This window comes from Amblyraja radiata, chromosome 32, assembly GCF_010909765.2.
Source record: "Amblyraja radiata isolate CabotCenter1 chromosome 32, sAmbRad1.1.pri, whole genome shotgun sequence".
Classification (NCBI taxonomy): Eukaryota; Metazoa; Chordata; class Chondrichthyes; order Rajiformes; family Rajidae; genus Amblyraja; species Amblyraja radiata.
Window position 1 is genome coordinate 14,964,314 of NC_045987.1, and position 15,342 is coordinate 14,979,655.

Below are 15,342 nucleotides of genomic sequence, written 5' to 3' on the forward strand. Positions count from 1 at the left end.
GACCAACGTTCAGAGAATATCATACAGAACCACTCTTGTGTGATGGAAGATGTTTCTGGTCACTAGAAGAACGATTTTCACCTTCCTCGTTAGTTAATGATAAATTAGAGTTTCTTCATGCGTTTAGGAACAGATGTGGGTTACTCAGCATCTAGCACAACCCCAGGCACCATTAACTCAGTGTTCAAGAAGGAACTGCAGGTGCTGGAAAATCGAAGGTAGACAAAAGTGCTGGAGAAACTTAGCGGGTGCGGCAGCATCTATGGAGCGAAGGAAATAGGCAACGTTACGGGCCGAATATTTGCCTATTTCCTTTGCTCCATTAACTCACAGTGTTTCCATATTAAAAGCAAATCTCAAATCTACTATCTAATGATTTGTTTGTCAAGTCCCACTTTCCTGATTCTCTTTCCTTGAAGATTCCTAATTTCTACCCTAATCGAGCCCCAGTTTCTCCTTTCAAATGTGTACTCACGGTGCAAAGAAGGACACCCATATTTGATTGTGAAAACTCCAGAAAAGTTTGCTTTCTTGCCTGCAGAGTAACAGAAACAGAAACTATTGTCACAAACAGTGTAAATGACATACCTAAATCAGTCACCATAATTCAGTTCAAACAGGGATAGTAGTTTTGATTCACTGCAATTTTCTCATTAAATTATACAAATAAACCAACTTTTCTAATTTAAAAAAAAATCACAATCACATACCAAATCACCCTGCAAGTTATGGGAACAGGACTCGCAATCCCATCCCCATCCAACTATCGGAAATTTTGAAAAAGTATTATTTTTATCATGTAAATATCTGGAACAAAGTAGCTAGTGAATGGAAACAACATCCACGTTCTTCTGGTAATAGAGTTAGATTGGAGAGATTGGGCAACTGAGGAATAAGTCTCAGGAAGCAGCAAGTGACAGTAGACAATGACAGCAAGAGGAATCCCACCGTATCTAAAATGCTGCAGTACTTCCGCTCAGCAGTACCATATGGGGTATGCTATTTAGCTCCATTGAAGCTCTAATTTGAAGACATAATGCACTAATTATACTCAGGGTAATAAACATTAAAATTCCTCCCCTGACACACATCCACTTAATCTTTGCTAGATAACAGCTGGTCAGGGTGTGTGCGGCCTACATACCCGGCCTGCTCTGACTCGTGAACTACAATAGTTGCAATGGGCAGCAAATCTGTCAGGCCAGATCTCCATTACCTGAAAAAAAATTATCTATGTTCCAGACCACATCAACAATGACAATCACAGAAGTGGGGTTCAAGCAATGGAGGTCTGGAACATTTTCCCGATTAGAAATCTCAGAATTTAAAATGTTGATTACATTCGCACTTTTAAAGTAAGACATATAGATGATGTCCATGGTCAAGCCATGTTTGTGATCAACTATTTCAGATTTCCCAAATGATTATGTTAGATATGCTGCCAGAAGTTTTCATATTCAGAACATGATGAAAGTAGAAAAGTATCGAAGATATCACACCGCTTAAACAGATTGAAAGCCATGCTACAGGTTTTCACATAGGTGAAATCAACTATGGCAAGATAAATATAATGTTCCTTATTTTGTGGGATAATTCCTTCCACTCAAAATGATTTTCTTCACCTGCCAGAGACAGAGCTCTGCAATACTCTGAGGTTTTCCCTTTCACAGTCTAGCCAACAAGCAGCAAGTCTCAATAACTGGGGATTTTCTACAACCATTTAAGTGAGATCCAATGGCTGTCTGGCAGCCTGCTGTTGCACATCACACACTTTACCGTGATGCTCCTTCCCTGCAGTTCCCCACACAGAGAGTTTCTGATCTCACCCATGCAGTCTGGGTGATAAATATTAGAAGCAACCTCGGTACTTCTGCATGGTTCTTAGCAGCTGTTTCAAGAGTAGCACAGGCAGAGGTTGTGGAAACTGCCAGGGTTATTGAATGGTGTTGGGTTGTGGAGAATCAAAGGAAGCAAAAGTTAAATCATTTCCTAATGTCAGGTGTCAGTTCCTTCAAGCCTTAACACATAAATAGCAGCACACTCACCTCCTGTTCCATGTTCCCATGCAATCGCAGAAACAGCATCTTACAAGCTGAGAAAGGTAATTGTTTTTGCTCCTTGCTGGCAGAATATGAAGTAAAGGCGTTTGTGAAAAGGTTATAGTGAAATTCCACAGATTCGCAACTGGAGAAAAATATGATCATTTTCTGTTTCTTTTCAATCTAAAAAGAACAAAATGATTTGTTAGACATCAAACATGGCGGGAAACAATGTTGCTTCTATTGCTTGTGATGGGCACGAGTTTTACATTATGTGTGTATGATGATGATGATGTGAATAATAACATTTTGTTCTTCAAAGTAATGGCCTTGAAATCAAATTTTAATGTAGCTGGCATTAGAAATTAGAAAATTGAATGAAATTTTAATATCTTTCTAATGACCACAACATTTCAAACTGTCATGGTGGAATATATCTTGTGCATTATGAGCCAGACCAGCGGTAAGAGTGCTCACAGACATCTTTAACCTCTCCCTACTACATTCTGAGGTTCTCATCTGCTTTACAAAGACTGCAATCATCCTGGTATCAAGGAAAACCAATGTAGCCTTAAAAACTGCTGTCCAGTGTCTCTGACATCCACCATCATTAAGTGCTTCAAGACGCACATCAGCCTCCCAGAAAGCCTTGATCCACAGCAGTTTGCCTACTGTTGCAACTGGTCCACAGGAGAAGCCATCTTCCTGGTTCTACACTCATTACTGGAACATCTAGATGACATGGACATCTGCTCAAACTCCTATTTATTGCATATAGCTCCACCTTCAACAACATAATCCCAAACAAACACATGTCCAAACTCCTAGACCTAGTCATCAGCACCCCCCCCCCTCCGCCACTGGATCCTTGTCTTGACCCATAGGCCACAAATCAGTGGGGATGGACAAAAACACTTTCTGCATGATAATTCTCACCAACGGTGCCCTGCAGGGATGCATTCTCAGCTCCTTACTATACTCCCTATACACTCATGACTGTGCAACCAAATTCTGCTCCAACTTCATTTACAAGTTTACAGATCACACCGTAGTGGGGATGAGACCGAGTAAATGAAGGCGATGGAGACATGATGTCAAGATAACAATCTCCCGCTCAATGTCAGGAAGATGAAGTAGTTAGTTATTGACCATGCAGCGAGTCGAGGTACGTGCATCAATGGTGTCGAAGTGCAGCTGGTCGAGAGCTTCACAGCTTGGTTTGGCTACAACTATGCCCAATACTGCAGGAAATTGCAGACAGTTGTGATTGCAGCCCAGTCCGTCACACAGACCAGAATCCCACCCATTAATAGGCAATGCATTCAGGGATCCTAATCATCCCCTCTCCTGTCAGACAGAAGATACAAAAGCTTAAAAGCACATCCCACCAGAATGAGAAACAGCTTCCTCCCCACTCTTATCAGACTACTGAAACATCCTCCTATATGCTAGGGTATACGTCTGATCTTCCAACCTACCTCACTGCGGACATTGGACATTTTCTTTGTAACCGAAGCATTATAAAGCTCGAATACTATATCTGCACTCTGACATTTTTCTGTTTGCATTACCCGCTGTATTTGTGTATGGCTTGATTGTACTCATGTAGAGTATGATTTGACTGGATAGTGTACAAGCAAACGCTGTTCACTGTATCTCACTCCATGTGACAATAATAAGTCAACACTAAACATCGGTATTACTATTGTAATAACAATCAGAACATCATAACATTTAAAAACAATTCTTACTTTGAATTTTCCGAGTATGAACGCTGAAAGTGTGACCAGCCGCAGTTTGCTGGGAATCAGCACCATGAACTGTTGCAGCTGGTCTGGAATTGAATAACTGTTGGAATCTTTTTCAATATTCTTATGCTCAGTCTTCATTTCATTTGTTGCAAATGTAGTCTTGCATTGGTTGGTTTCAGTGATGCTAATATTAACTGGGTCTTTTAAACTGATTCCAGCTAATCGATTCACTCCTGAGGTAGAAACACAGACCATTTAGAAAAAAGATTGAGGTAAAGGCTTACATTTTGCGTTTGATATTAGAAATCTCTAAAGCACTCCATTTTATAAACTGCTAAATATTATTCCAGACATGGAGCGTGCTTAGTGTCTGTGAAATAAAATCATAAGAGCAACAGCAATGTACTGGACATCTTCAAAACTGAGTATTTGATTTTATTTTTAAACTTTAATTTAGTTTATCATAGTTGTTCTTGCATTAAAACAGAAATATCTCTGAAGATTAATACCATCTGACATTTTAATAGTTTTTACCATAGAAGTTTGAAGCTGCATCCCATAATGGCAACGTATACAAAAATACCAAACCAGAAAAAAGAGTACATTCCATCTCTCATTCCCAGGGAATTAAATATACATGTATTCATTCTGGGGATATTAGACGTTAACAAGTCCAGCATTTACTGCCTGTTGTTGTGCCTTTCAGAGGGTGCTGATAATAAGCCTTTTGTTTGAAATGTTATAATAAATATGACAAAGCCCCTCCTGCAAGGTAGGTAGGAAGTTGTTAGCTTCAACACAGCAATGAAAAAAGTAAAATTCATATTGCATGGACAGGGAGTTAGCTTCAGTCAACTAGCTGGAGCCAATACTAGCGCTGCACATTGGTGCTTCAATAGCTGTTTAACAGCAGCATCACAAGCTACTTCTGTACAACAACAAACATCTCACCATCAGTCAGTGTGGCAGAGAGAAGAATATTTTGCCTCTTCACATTTGCTGCAGTTAAAGCATTCAGGATGACAGCGATATCCTTCTCAAAACCCAGGTCCAGCAACCTGTTGATAGAGAACAAAATATAACAATGATTATTTTTCTTCATAAGATATTTTTTAAGTTTCACTCAGATGTTAAACAACAATAAGCAAACCAGTGGCAGAACTCAGTGGGTCAGGCACTTTCTGTGGAGGGAATTGGATAGATGTCACCCAAAATGTCATCTGCCAAAGACAAGACGCAAAATGCTGGAGCAACTCAGCAAGACAGGCAGCATCTCTGGAGAACAAAAACAAATGGGTGACGTTTCATAGGAAACACCACCCATTCCTTCTCTCCAGAGATGCTGTCTGCCCTGCTGAGTTACTCCAGCATCTTGTGTCTATCTTCAATGTAAACCAGCATCTGCAGTTCCTTTCTAGACATGCCATCTACCGGGTTTTTCTAGAAGTCTTCTTTTTGATCAAGATTCCAAAATCTGAAGTCTCTTGAATCTCTGATATGTAACAATAATAGGAAGAGCTAAATGGTACTCCTAAAACAACAAACCCGCAAATTAAGATTTGGAAATTGGAAGTATGATTTTTGAAAATTAGTTTCTAACTTGCTTACTTCATATGACATCATCAGCTCCCACAGCAACTCTCCATAAAAATGGTTTTCTCCAATGTTGCACAGTAAAATACAACAGAGACATCTAGTGGTTCTAAAACATACCGACAGAAGTGTATTTTTAAAAATCTTCGAGCGCCACAACCCCACCATGGAAAACTTCAACATGCAGGACTGGGCAATCGTTTCGCTGAACACCTTCGCTCAGTCCGCCTGAACCTACCTGATCTCCCGGTTTCTAAACACTTTAATTCTTCTTCCCAATCCTACACAGACTTTTCAGTCCTAAGTCTCCTCCATTGTCAGAGTGAAGCTAAACGCAAATTGGAGGACCATCATCTCATATTTCGCCTGGGCAGCTTATAACCCAGTGGTATGAATATTGATTTCTCCAACTTCAGGTAGCCCCGGCATTCCCTCTCTCTCTATCCCTCCCCCACCCAAGTCGTACTAACTTCTCGTTTTCACCTAACAAACAGCTAACAATGGCTTGTTTCCTTTATCATCGTTAATTTTTTGCATATCTTTCAATCATTGTTTTTTATTTCTCTACATCATCGCCTAAATCTCTCGTTTCCCTTATCCTAACCAGACTGAAGAAAGGTCTTGATCCGTAAACGTCACCCATTCCTTCTCTCCAGAGATGCTGCTTGTCCCGCTGAGTTACTCCAGCTTTTTGTGTCTATCTTTGGTCATTCCTGCAGTCTGTCTATATTACATTCTACAGAAAGATTCAGAAACTGTTAAGAATATAACCCAAAAGGATTACTTGAAACACATTATATTGGCAAAGGGGTGGATTATATCTCTCAACATCCACTTCAGTAAGGGAACTGTACATACTGATAATGAGAAAGACATTCACATCCTTCTTTAGTATAATCCACAAACTTCATCTCCCCACAGCCACAAGTGCATGAAGAGTATCTTGCCTTTCTACTAAAGTGACTACACACAGATCAATTACCTGTCAGCTTCATCAATAACTAGCCACTGTACTCGCTTAAAACAAATATTCTTTGTGTTTTTTATATGGTCCACCAACCGACCTGGAGTCGATATAAGAATGTTGATACCTCTACGTAACCTGGAACGAAAAAAAGACACAAATCTTTAAGCAACCCATCCAAATGGAGCAATTTTTTCCTTAGCTTTCGCTTGACAAACTGATGTTTTATTTTCCTTGCTTTACCAAGTTTCCCAGACATACCTGGCTTTCTCAGATTTCCGCTTTTCTCCTCCCATCAGCACTCCTGGTACAATCCACGTAAATGGCTATTAAAAGAATGAACAACTAATGATGAGGTTGGCCAATAAAATTGTCAGGTAAGGTTCTAATATGTACAATCAGTTTCAGTTCCTTTAATTAACGCAGGTTTCAGAAATTGTGGCATAGATATCATTAAAGAAATAAATGATCAATATGCATAAACACTGGTTAAACAGGATATAATTCTGACCATAATCCTACAGCAAAGGAACAGGGGAGAGCACACACAAGATCTGAAGGATACCAGAAACAAGTCAAAATAGCAGACGACAAAAAAAAATGGACTCTCTTTTCTCGAGGGAAAATACGATATGACATCTTAATAACTTAAGATGTCATATCGTACAAAGAAGTGTTGTGTTTTGAAGCACTAAAATATAATTAAGTGAACCAAGACAAACACCAAAAAATTCACCCTGAAACTTTGGCAGATAGAACATCGGCTCAGTAACAGTAAACAGAATAATAGAGAAGTGATGCTTTCTGGATTGGAGGGGTACATGCAAGGAAGTCCCCTGGATCATAAGTTTCTTATGTATGACTAGTCATCATTTTGGGCAATTTATTTATCAATTAAACTATCAAGGGGTCAAACAAGAGTTTTGACTATTGCATCAGTCAGACAATAAACAGAATGGGGCCTGCACTAAATGACTTCTATTTAAATATTAATTCACATTGTAATTAGAATATAAACAGCCATAGAGAATGGTATAGTGAATTATGGTAGCCATACAAGCATTGCACAACAACGGTACATCAAAGACACAGCTGAGTAACCAGATATAGGGCCAATGTTTTGACAAGAAAAATAATACAAAGATGCAGATGATAGATATATTTTGCCTATTGTTCACTTCTGCACCATTATTTAATTGTAGCATTCGCCAAATATTTCACAACTGGTGCCAAATTCAAATGTGGTTAGTTTACAACCTTTAATCAATTATTTTTTAAGTTCTCAAAGGTGGGCTGTGTGCAGAAAATCAAAGGAAAACCACAACATCTGAACAATAGATGCCTCTCATTTCTTGGTTCTTTCTCACTTAAATATTTAAATATTTTCAAAAGTGATCCATCTTAATTGTCACACAATCGGCTCATGACATGCATGATCATTTGATCAACATTTCCAACAAAGTTAATATGGAAATAATTATCAGTCTTCAATCCCAATGAGATTCTCTCACCTTGATCAATTTCTGCACAGTAGCAAAGCTTTGCAGGGCCAGCTAGATAGAGAGAGAGAGAGATAGAGAGGGGGAAAGGGGGAGAGGGGGAAAGACATTGACAATGTTTAATATCTCAGACCATACATACTATCTCTTCATTTAAACATCCTTAACGTCCAAGTTAAATACTCTCGCTGAATGACCAACAAAGAACCTTCTATAATGTCTCCAATTATTGCATCTATCCCTCCAATTAGCACACTACTCTTCTGTATGGAATGATTTCAGTAGACATGGTTAAATCCCCCTCTGCTGATCAGCAGCGATAGAAAATAGTCTCAGCAATAGGATAGGTGAGATGTGTACTGTAGGGATAGGTACATTTAAATTCCCCAGATGTCAGGACCGGGACCACAAGTTTTCAGAATTGTAATGATTTGGACTTGGATGTAGCTAATATCTAAATCTGTAAACGGCACCAATAAAAAAAACTTGGAGGCAAACGAAAATGTGGCTAAAGAAAATTGTCTGGAGATAATGGGGGAAAATGTGGCAGGTAAGCTTTAATGCCAAGTAAATTGTTACTTTTGGTAGGAAAAATGAGGACGGGCAATATAAACTAGTGCATAATCCTCATAGAAAATCAAGAACAAAGATATCCAGGGGTATCTGTCTAGAGTTCATTTAAAGTAACAGTGCAGGTTAAGAAAGTGGTTAAAAACATATATGCACTGTCAGGCACTTAGTGGAGGCAGATTCCATTGGAATATCCAGTAAATAAAAAAGAACAAACTTGCACATGTGTGACAGTGAGACCGGGACTAAATGGATTTATCTTACATACAAGAAGCATGGACTCAATGGGCTGAATAGACATCTTCCATGCTGTATCAAATTTGAGAAACTGCAAGAAACCAAGAAGTGCACAGTGGTGCCATTCAGGTGCTGTTGAAGTTAGGATCCAGGCTTTTTGTTTGAAGCCTACGTTATTATGATGCTGTTTACTTTTAGACTTTGGGGATACAGCGTGGCCACAGGCCCTTCTGACCACTGAGTCTGCACCACCTGCATTTCTGGGAATAATACAGAAGGTTCAGGATCAGTTCATTCCAAAGAGGAAGAAAGATTTTAAGGGGATTAAGAGGTGACCGTGGCTGACAAGGGAAGTGAAGGACAGTATAAAAAATAAAAGAGAAGTATAACATAGCAAAGATGAGCAGGAAGCCAGAGGATTGGGAAACTTTTAAAGAGCATCAGAAGATAACTAAAAAGGCAATATGGGGAGAAAGGTGAGGTATGAAGGTAAGCTAGCCAAGAATATAAAGGAGGATAGTAAAAGTTTCTTTAGGTATGTGGGAATAACAAAAATGCAAAAAGTTACAGTCTAACCCAGAATTCCACAATTCAATATTGTTAAATTATTCAAATTGTTAAATTACCTCTCTAGTTGGAACAATGACAATTGCATATGGTCCATCAATGCGCTGTTAAATGGAAACAAAAGAGAATGTTCAAACAACCAGTAATTTTTGGTGGTCAGCGTGATGAATGATTCTCCTTTCCAATAGTAAAATGTTAATTGATTGCATATGTAGGAGCTCCAAGAGGAACACACTTAATGACTGTAAATCTACATCCTGAAAAAAAAAGGTTATCATTTTATCTACAATTCCTCAGCTAGGAAAGAGAAAAGAAAACAGCAAATATATATGCAAAATAAAAAGAAACTCAAAGAAAGTTTCTCACTAATCTCCAACTTATATTCTGAACCAAAATAAAATGTGATAGCAGTCTAGCAGCTGTCAGAGCCGTTATTGGCTTTTCAATGGTAAAAAATCGCCCTTACCACAGCCACATTTGTTTTCTCGGTTTACCACAGCCATAATTTATTCATTTTCAGGGTCAGATCATAACTGAAACACCTATATTTTTTTACCATCCTGATCGCCCTGGATAACGTATTGATGAACTGCTACAGTCCTACTGGCAGTGGGTAGAGAGTTCCAGGATTTAGACCCAGTGACAATTCTCCCAATGTAGTCATTGGACTCCAGATGTTTGTGAGCACTTTGCAATGTTTACAATATTCACTGGCTTGGGAGAAACTTTGCCATGTCAGAATTTAACAAGACAATAAAACACTCTTGACTCTTGTTCTCGTCAGTGTCATGTTAGATTTTCTCCCCTAAGGGCATCAATGAATTAGAGGGGCATTTTCAACCAACCTGCAATTTTCATTAAAATTCTTGTAATATATAATGCTCAGTAATATACATTATATCTTATATACAACACTAACTTGTTTGTTGCTATTTACTATATCAAGTCTCTTTACTATTTTGGTATATCTACCCTAATCCAATTGATTCTGGACCCTGGGAATATGTCAACTTTAATTATACAGAAGATGGAAAATTGGGGAAAACTACATTTTCTTTCAAATGTTTACGACATAAATGGAACAAAAATGTAGATGAATGCCAAGCAATGGAAGATCTCATCACTCACAAGCCGCTGAGAGGACTCTCCCGATGCCGGGGTAACAGCACCCGGCGAGAACGGCCAGGAACATCGGGCCTCCGTAGAGGCAACTGTGGAGGCCTCAATAGGCCTGACTTTGGGAGAACTGGGATGGGGACTGGACATTGTGCCTTCCCCCACAGTGGTAACCATTGTGGGGGGATGATTTTTGTGTGCAAGTGATTTTAGTTTGTGTCCAAGATGGCTGCCGGAAGGGAGAGTGTACGCTGGCGCGGTTTAGCTGCCGTTGCTCTCTCTTCACATTGTTTTTTTTGTTGATTTTTTTGTCTCTGGATCGAATTATGTCTTTAATTTGTGTATTGGTGATGTCTTTATTATTTATTTTACTCCGATTATATGTTTTTTACTCTTGTTAAATTCTGTAAGGTGTCCTTGAGACTTTTGAAAGGCGCCCATAAATAAAATGTATTATTATTATTACAGTAACAGTACAAAACAAAAGCTTCACATTTCAAAATATAGTAAAGATATTTAATTTAATATATAATACATTGCTGCATGAAATGCAGAAAAAACCCAAATTCTAAACTTCAAAGCAGAGGCAGAATAGTTTGGTTAAAGTTTCAATATATTTTACCATTTCAACAGTTCATGTTTTGCATTAACTCTCACACGTGCCAACTTTTACAGCCTCACACCAGCGTAGCAGCTTCATTAAATTATATTAATTACTAGTTTAAAGTATGGTTTTTTAAATAGAATTATAATCTTGTGAGCCAGATCAACCATATTAAAGCAGTATATACAAAATTTCAATAGCTGCCCTGGAACTCGCTTAATATGTGTTTCATGTTTGCTCATTGTCAAATGTAACTATAATCACTGCAGGGCCCGGTTTATCCCATTCACTTCCGTATACAGACCCATAAACAAACCACAACAGTGTCAATCTTTTTTTTTTTTAAGACTTCAAACTAGACTGTCTTTCAGAAAAAGACCTTTGATTGTCATAGTGTATCTTAACGATTTGAACATAATTTGTAGGGACTATATTTTGTAAAACTGCTGACAAAGCTAAAACTGCCAGTGTGGTTGACAGAAAGGAAGATACCGGTAGTTCACAGATGTTGGATATATCAATGAACTGGTTAAGTGGCAAAAGTGACAAATGGAAATCAATCAAATTAATGCATATGGGGAGGCAACTAACCTAAAGGGATTTCCAACAAAAGAAAGGGCAGCCAGTAGTATAGAGGCATCCATACATAAACCAGGTACTGCAGTGATTTTATAGTTACATTCAAGAATGAGTTAAATTTGAGAATGAATTCCATGCATCTTGGAATGCATGTCCACAGATCCCTGAAGGGACAGGTAGATGTAGTTAAGAAAGCATACAAGATATTTGCCTTTATTGCTCAAGGCATAGATTGCAAGAACAAGGTGGTTATGTATAAAACATTTGCTAGGTCAAAGTTAGAGCACTGCATACCATTTTTGTCATCCCACTACATGAAGAATGTAATAGCACGGGAAAACATGGAGATGGAATTTACAACAAAGTCATCAAGGCAAGAGAATTCTGGTTTGGGCGCATGCTAGTTAACTAGGGTAGGTTTCTTTTCAACAAAGGAGATTTGGGGGAGATTTAAGTGGGGCGACTTACACAAGATAAATGAGAAGAAACTATTCTGCTTTCAGAGAGGACATTAATTGTGGTGGTGAGGGTGCGTGAGAAATTGGGCACTGAATTGGAAATTGGTGGAAGAAATGAAAGGAGATTTAGAACTATTATTCCATGCAATAGGTAGTGGAAGTTACTACATGAAAGGACCGTGGAGAAGGAATCCTGTAACAACCCCGTCACTTTGCATCTAAAAATATAAATAAAATAAAATTCAGCAATATTTTGCACGCACACTTTTCATGCACTTTAATTCTAGAATGTTAATAATTAGAATTGTAATCTATACACAATGAAATAAACAGTAGACACTGTACAAAATTTAAAGATCACTCAAATATTTAATGATCAATAGTTAAAGTATAATTTACCTTTATTTTAGGTTGAATAGACTGCAAGGACTGGACCAGAGGAACACCAAATGCTAACGTTTTGCCTGAATATAAACAATAACATTGAGACTGGGCAAAAAACACTTGTTTTACCATGCATTCCCACCTTCAATCCTAGCCCTTCTCAAACTCACAATTTTTTTTCCTCCAAAAATCAGGTGCTGCTTACATATTAATTTAATAAAACCTATCATTCATGTAACAATAATGATTATTAAAATAGTTGTAAAAATGTATCAAGTTTTTTGTAAACTTGCTGCATTTTGCTTCCAACCTTTGTAAAGAGGTTCACCTGGATAGGAGAGTATTAGCTACAAGGAATGGTTGGACAAACTTGGATTGTTTTCACTGGAGCGTTGAAGACTGAGGGACCGTCTTAGAGAAGTACATACAATGATAACAGGCATAGATGGGATGGATAATAAGAGTCATTTTCTCAGAGTGGAAATGTCAAGTTCTAGAGCCCTTTGCTTTAAGGTGAAGAACGTTTAATGGAGATTTGTGAGCAAGAATTTTTTTTAATACAGAGGTGCCCGAAACATGCTGCCGGGAGAGGTGGTGGAAGCGCATACAACACATGAACAGGCAGAGAATGCAGGCAGATGGAATGTTAGATTGACATTATGGTCAGCACAGACATGGTGTGCTAAACGGCCTGCCCCTGTGCTGTTCAATGTTCTTTGTTTGACCTGCTGCCCATGTAATTGAAGATAACATGTCTATTGTACTAATTACCAGAGCCAGTCTGCGACTGCATCAGAGCATCCTTCCCCTCAAGCAGTACTGGAATCGCTTGCTTCTGAATGCTGCACGAATAAAATAATTATGTAAAATAATTAATATTATAAAAGTGAATTAATATTGAAATAAACAAATAACACGCTGTCAATTTAATATCTAAGTACCTGTATTTGCAGTTACCAGAGAGATGAGAGTATTGTAAAGATTAAACCTCTGCACTAAAATTGAAAAAAGTCCAATTTCTGATCCTGACGGTCTATCAGCATTTTTTATTTTTTATCAGTTTTAAAACCATTTGCATTTAAAAAGCACCTTACCAAGTGAGAGAAACATCACAAAGGGCAATGAATGTGGGATTTATTAGATTATAGATATAACGTGCTTGCTGAAACAGAAACCAAATTAACTGATAATGCAAATTTGTGTCTATATGTACATAAGTTTATTAAAAATCCTGTCTGGCGTTCTTATGAGATTTTGATGATAAAGCATTTGAATTTTTCATTAATAAAAATAGAAAATACAGAAGCGATCTGTTGTGGCAGGAACTGTCAAGTTATCAGCTTGCAAACTTTTCAAGAGAGCCTTGAAAAACAAACAAGACTCCTAGAGCCCAGGGTATTATTGAATAAGCACATTGGTATATCTACTGCAGGAAACAACCATAAATTAGCAATATTATGGAATCTGCTGCTTACCTGGTCATGAGAGAAAGCTTCAGAACTTTGTTGAGTGTGGAAACCTGAATAATAAGACAGAAAAAAGTGCCTTTGACCAAAGAGTGTTGGAAAGAAACCTGTAAATTATCCTCCATTGCTGTATTTATAAACATTATACAAACTAATTAGGGTCTGAAGAAGGGTCTCGACCCGAAACGTCGCCCATTTCCTTCGCTCCACAGATGCTGCCTCACCCGCTGAGTTTCTCCAGCATTTTTGTCTACCTTTGATTTTCCAGCATCTGCAGTTCCTTCTTAAACATTTCTTACACAAACTAATTAAGGTCTCTTACAGAATGCAAACCTCCAAATAAAACAGCTCCATGAAATAAAGGACAACAGTGCTACTCGTCAATAAACACAAGTGCCGGATTAACTCAGCGGGTCAGGCTGCAACTCTGGAGAACAGAAAGGTCAGTGTGGGAAGGGGAATGGGATTTAAAATAGTTAGCAACTAGATGATAGAAACATAGAAAATAGGTGCAGGGGGCGGCCATTTGGCCCTTGAGTCAGCACCTCCATTCATTGTGATCATGGCTGATCATCCACAATCAGCAACCCGTGCCTGCCTTCTCCCCATATCCCTTGATTCTGCTAGCCTCTAAAGCTCTATCCAACTTTCTTTTAAATTCATCCAGTGAATTGGCCTCTACTGCCTTCTGTGGCAGAGAATTCCACAAATTCACAACTCTCTGGGTGAAAAGGTTTTTTCTCATCTCAGTTTTAAATGGCCTCCCCTTTATTCTTAGACTGTAGCCCCTGGTTCTGGACTCCCCCAACATTGGGAAAACATTTCCTGCATCTAGCTTGTCCATTCCTTTTATAAGTTTCTATAAGATCCCATCTCATCCTTCCAAATTCCAGTGAATACAAGCCCAGACTACCAATCTTTCCTCATATGACAGTCCCGCCATCCCGGGGATTAACCTCGTGAACCTATGCTGCACTGCCTCAACAGCAATGATGTCCTTCCTCAAATTAGGAGACCAAAACTGCTCACAATACTCCAGCTGTGGTCTCACCAGGGCCCTGTACAAGTGCAGAAGGACCTCTTTACTCCTATACTCAAATCCTCTCGTTATGAAGGCCAACATGCCATTAGCTTTCTTCACTTCCTGTTGTACCTGCATGTTTACTTTCAGTGTCTGGTGTACAAGGCCACCCAGGTTTCGTTGCACTTCTCTTTTTCCTAATCTGACACCATTGAGATAATAATCTGCCTCCTTGTTCTTGCCGCCAAAGTGGATAACCTCACATTTATCTTCATTATACTGCATCTGCCATGCATCTGCCCACTCGCTCAACCTGTCAAGTCACCCTGCAACGTCCTAGCATCCTCTTCGCAGTTCACACTGCCACCCAGCTTTGTGTCATCTGCAAATTTGCTAGTGTCACTATTAATTCCATCATCTAAATCATTAATATGTATTGTAAATAGTTGCGGCTCCAGCAATGAGCCTTGCGGCACTCCACTCGCCACTGCCTG

General features: G+C 38.7%; 1 protein-coding gene across 3 annotated transcripts in view; it reads right to left on the minus strand.

Annotated features, from left to right (window-relative positions):
- Positions 1-15,342, minus strand: part of ddx31 (DEAD-box helicase 31) — a 92,378-nt gene that overhangs the window by 70,954 nt on the left and 6,082 nt on the right. For all 3 annotated transcript variants that reach the window (XM_033049098.1, XM_033049100.1, XM_033049099.1), the window contains exons 4-14: positions 13,837-13,880; positions 13,133-13,203; positions 12,377-12,441; positions 9,280-9,324; positions 7,859-7,900; positions 6,609-6,673; positions 6,366-6,485; positions 4,742-4,848; positions 3,791-4,023; positions 2,046-2,222; positions 476-535 (exon numbers count right to left, since the gene is read on the minus strand). In XM_033049098.1, coding sequence (XP_032904989.1) covers positions 476-535; positions 2,046-2,222; positions 3,791-4,023; positions 4,742-4,848; positions 6,366-6,485; positions 6,609-6,673; positions 7,859-7,900; positions 9,280-9,324; positions 12,377-12,441; positions 13,133-13,203; positions 13,837-13,880 — 1,029 coding nt within the window. The remainder of the gene's footprint in view (positions 1-475; positions 536-2,045; positions 2,223-3,790; positions 4,024-4,741; positions 4,849-6,365; positions 6,486-6,608; positions 6,674-7,858; positions 7,901-9,279; positions 9,325-12,376; positions 12,442-13,132; positions 13,204-13,836; positions 13,881-15,342) is intronic.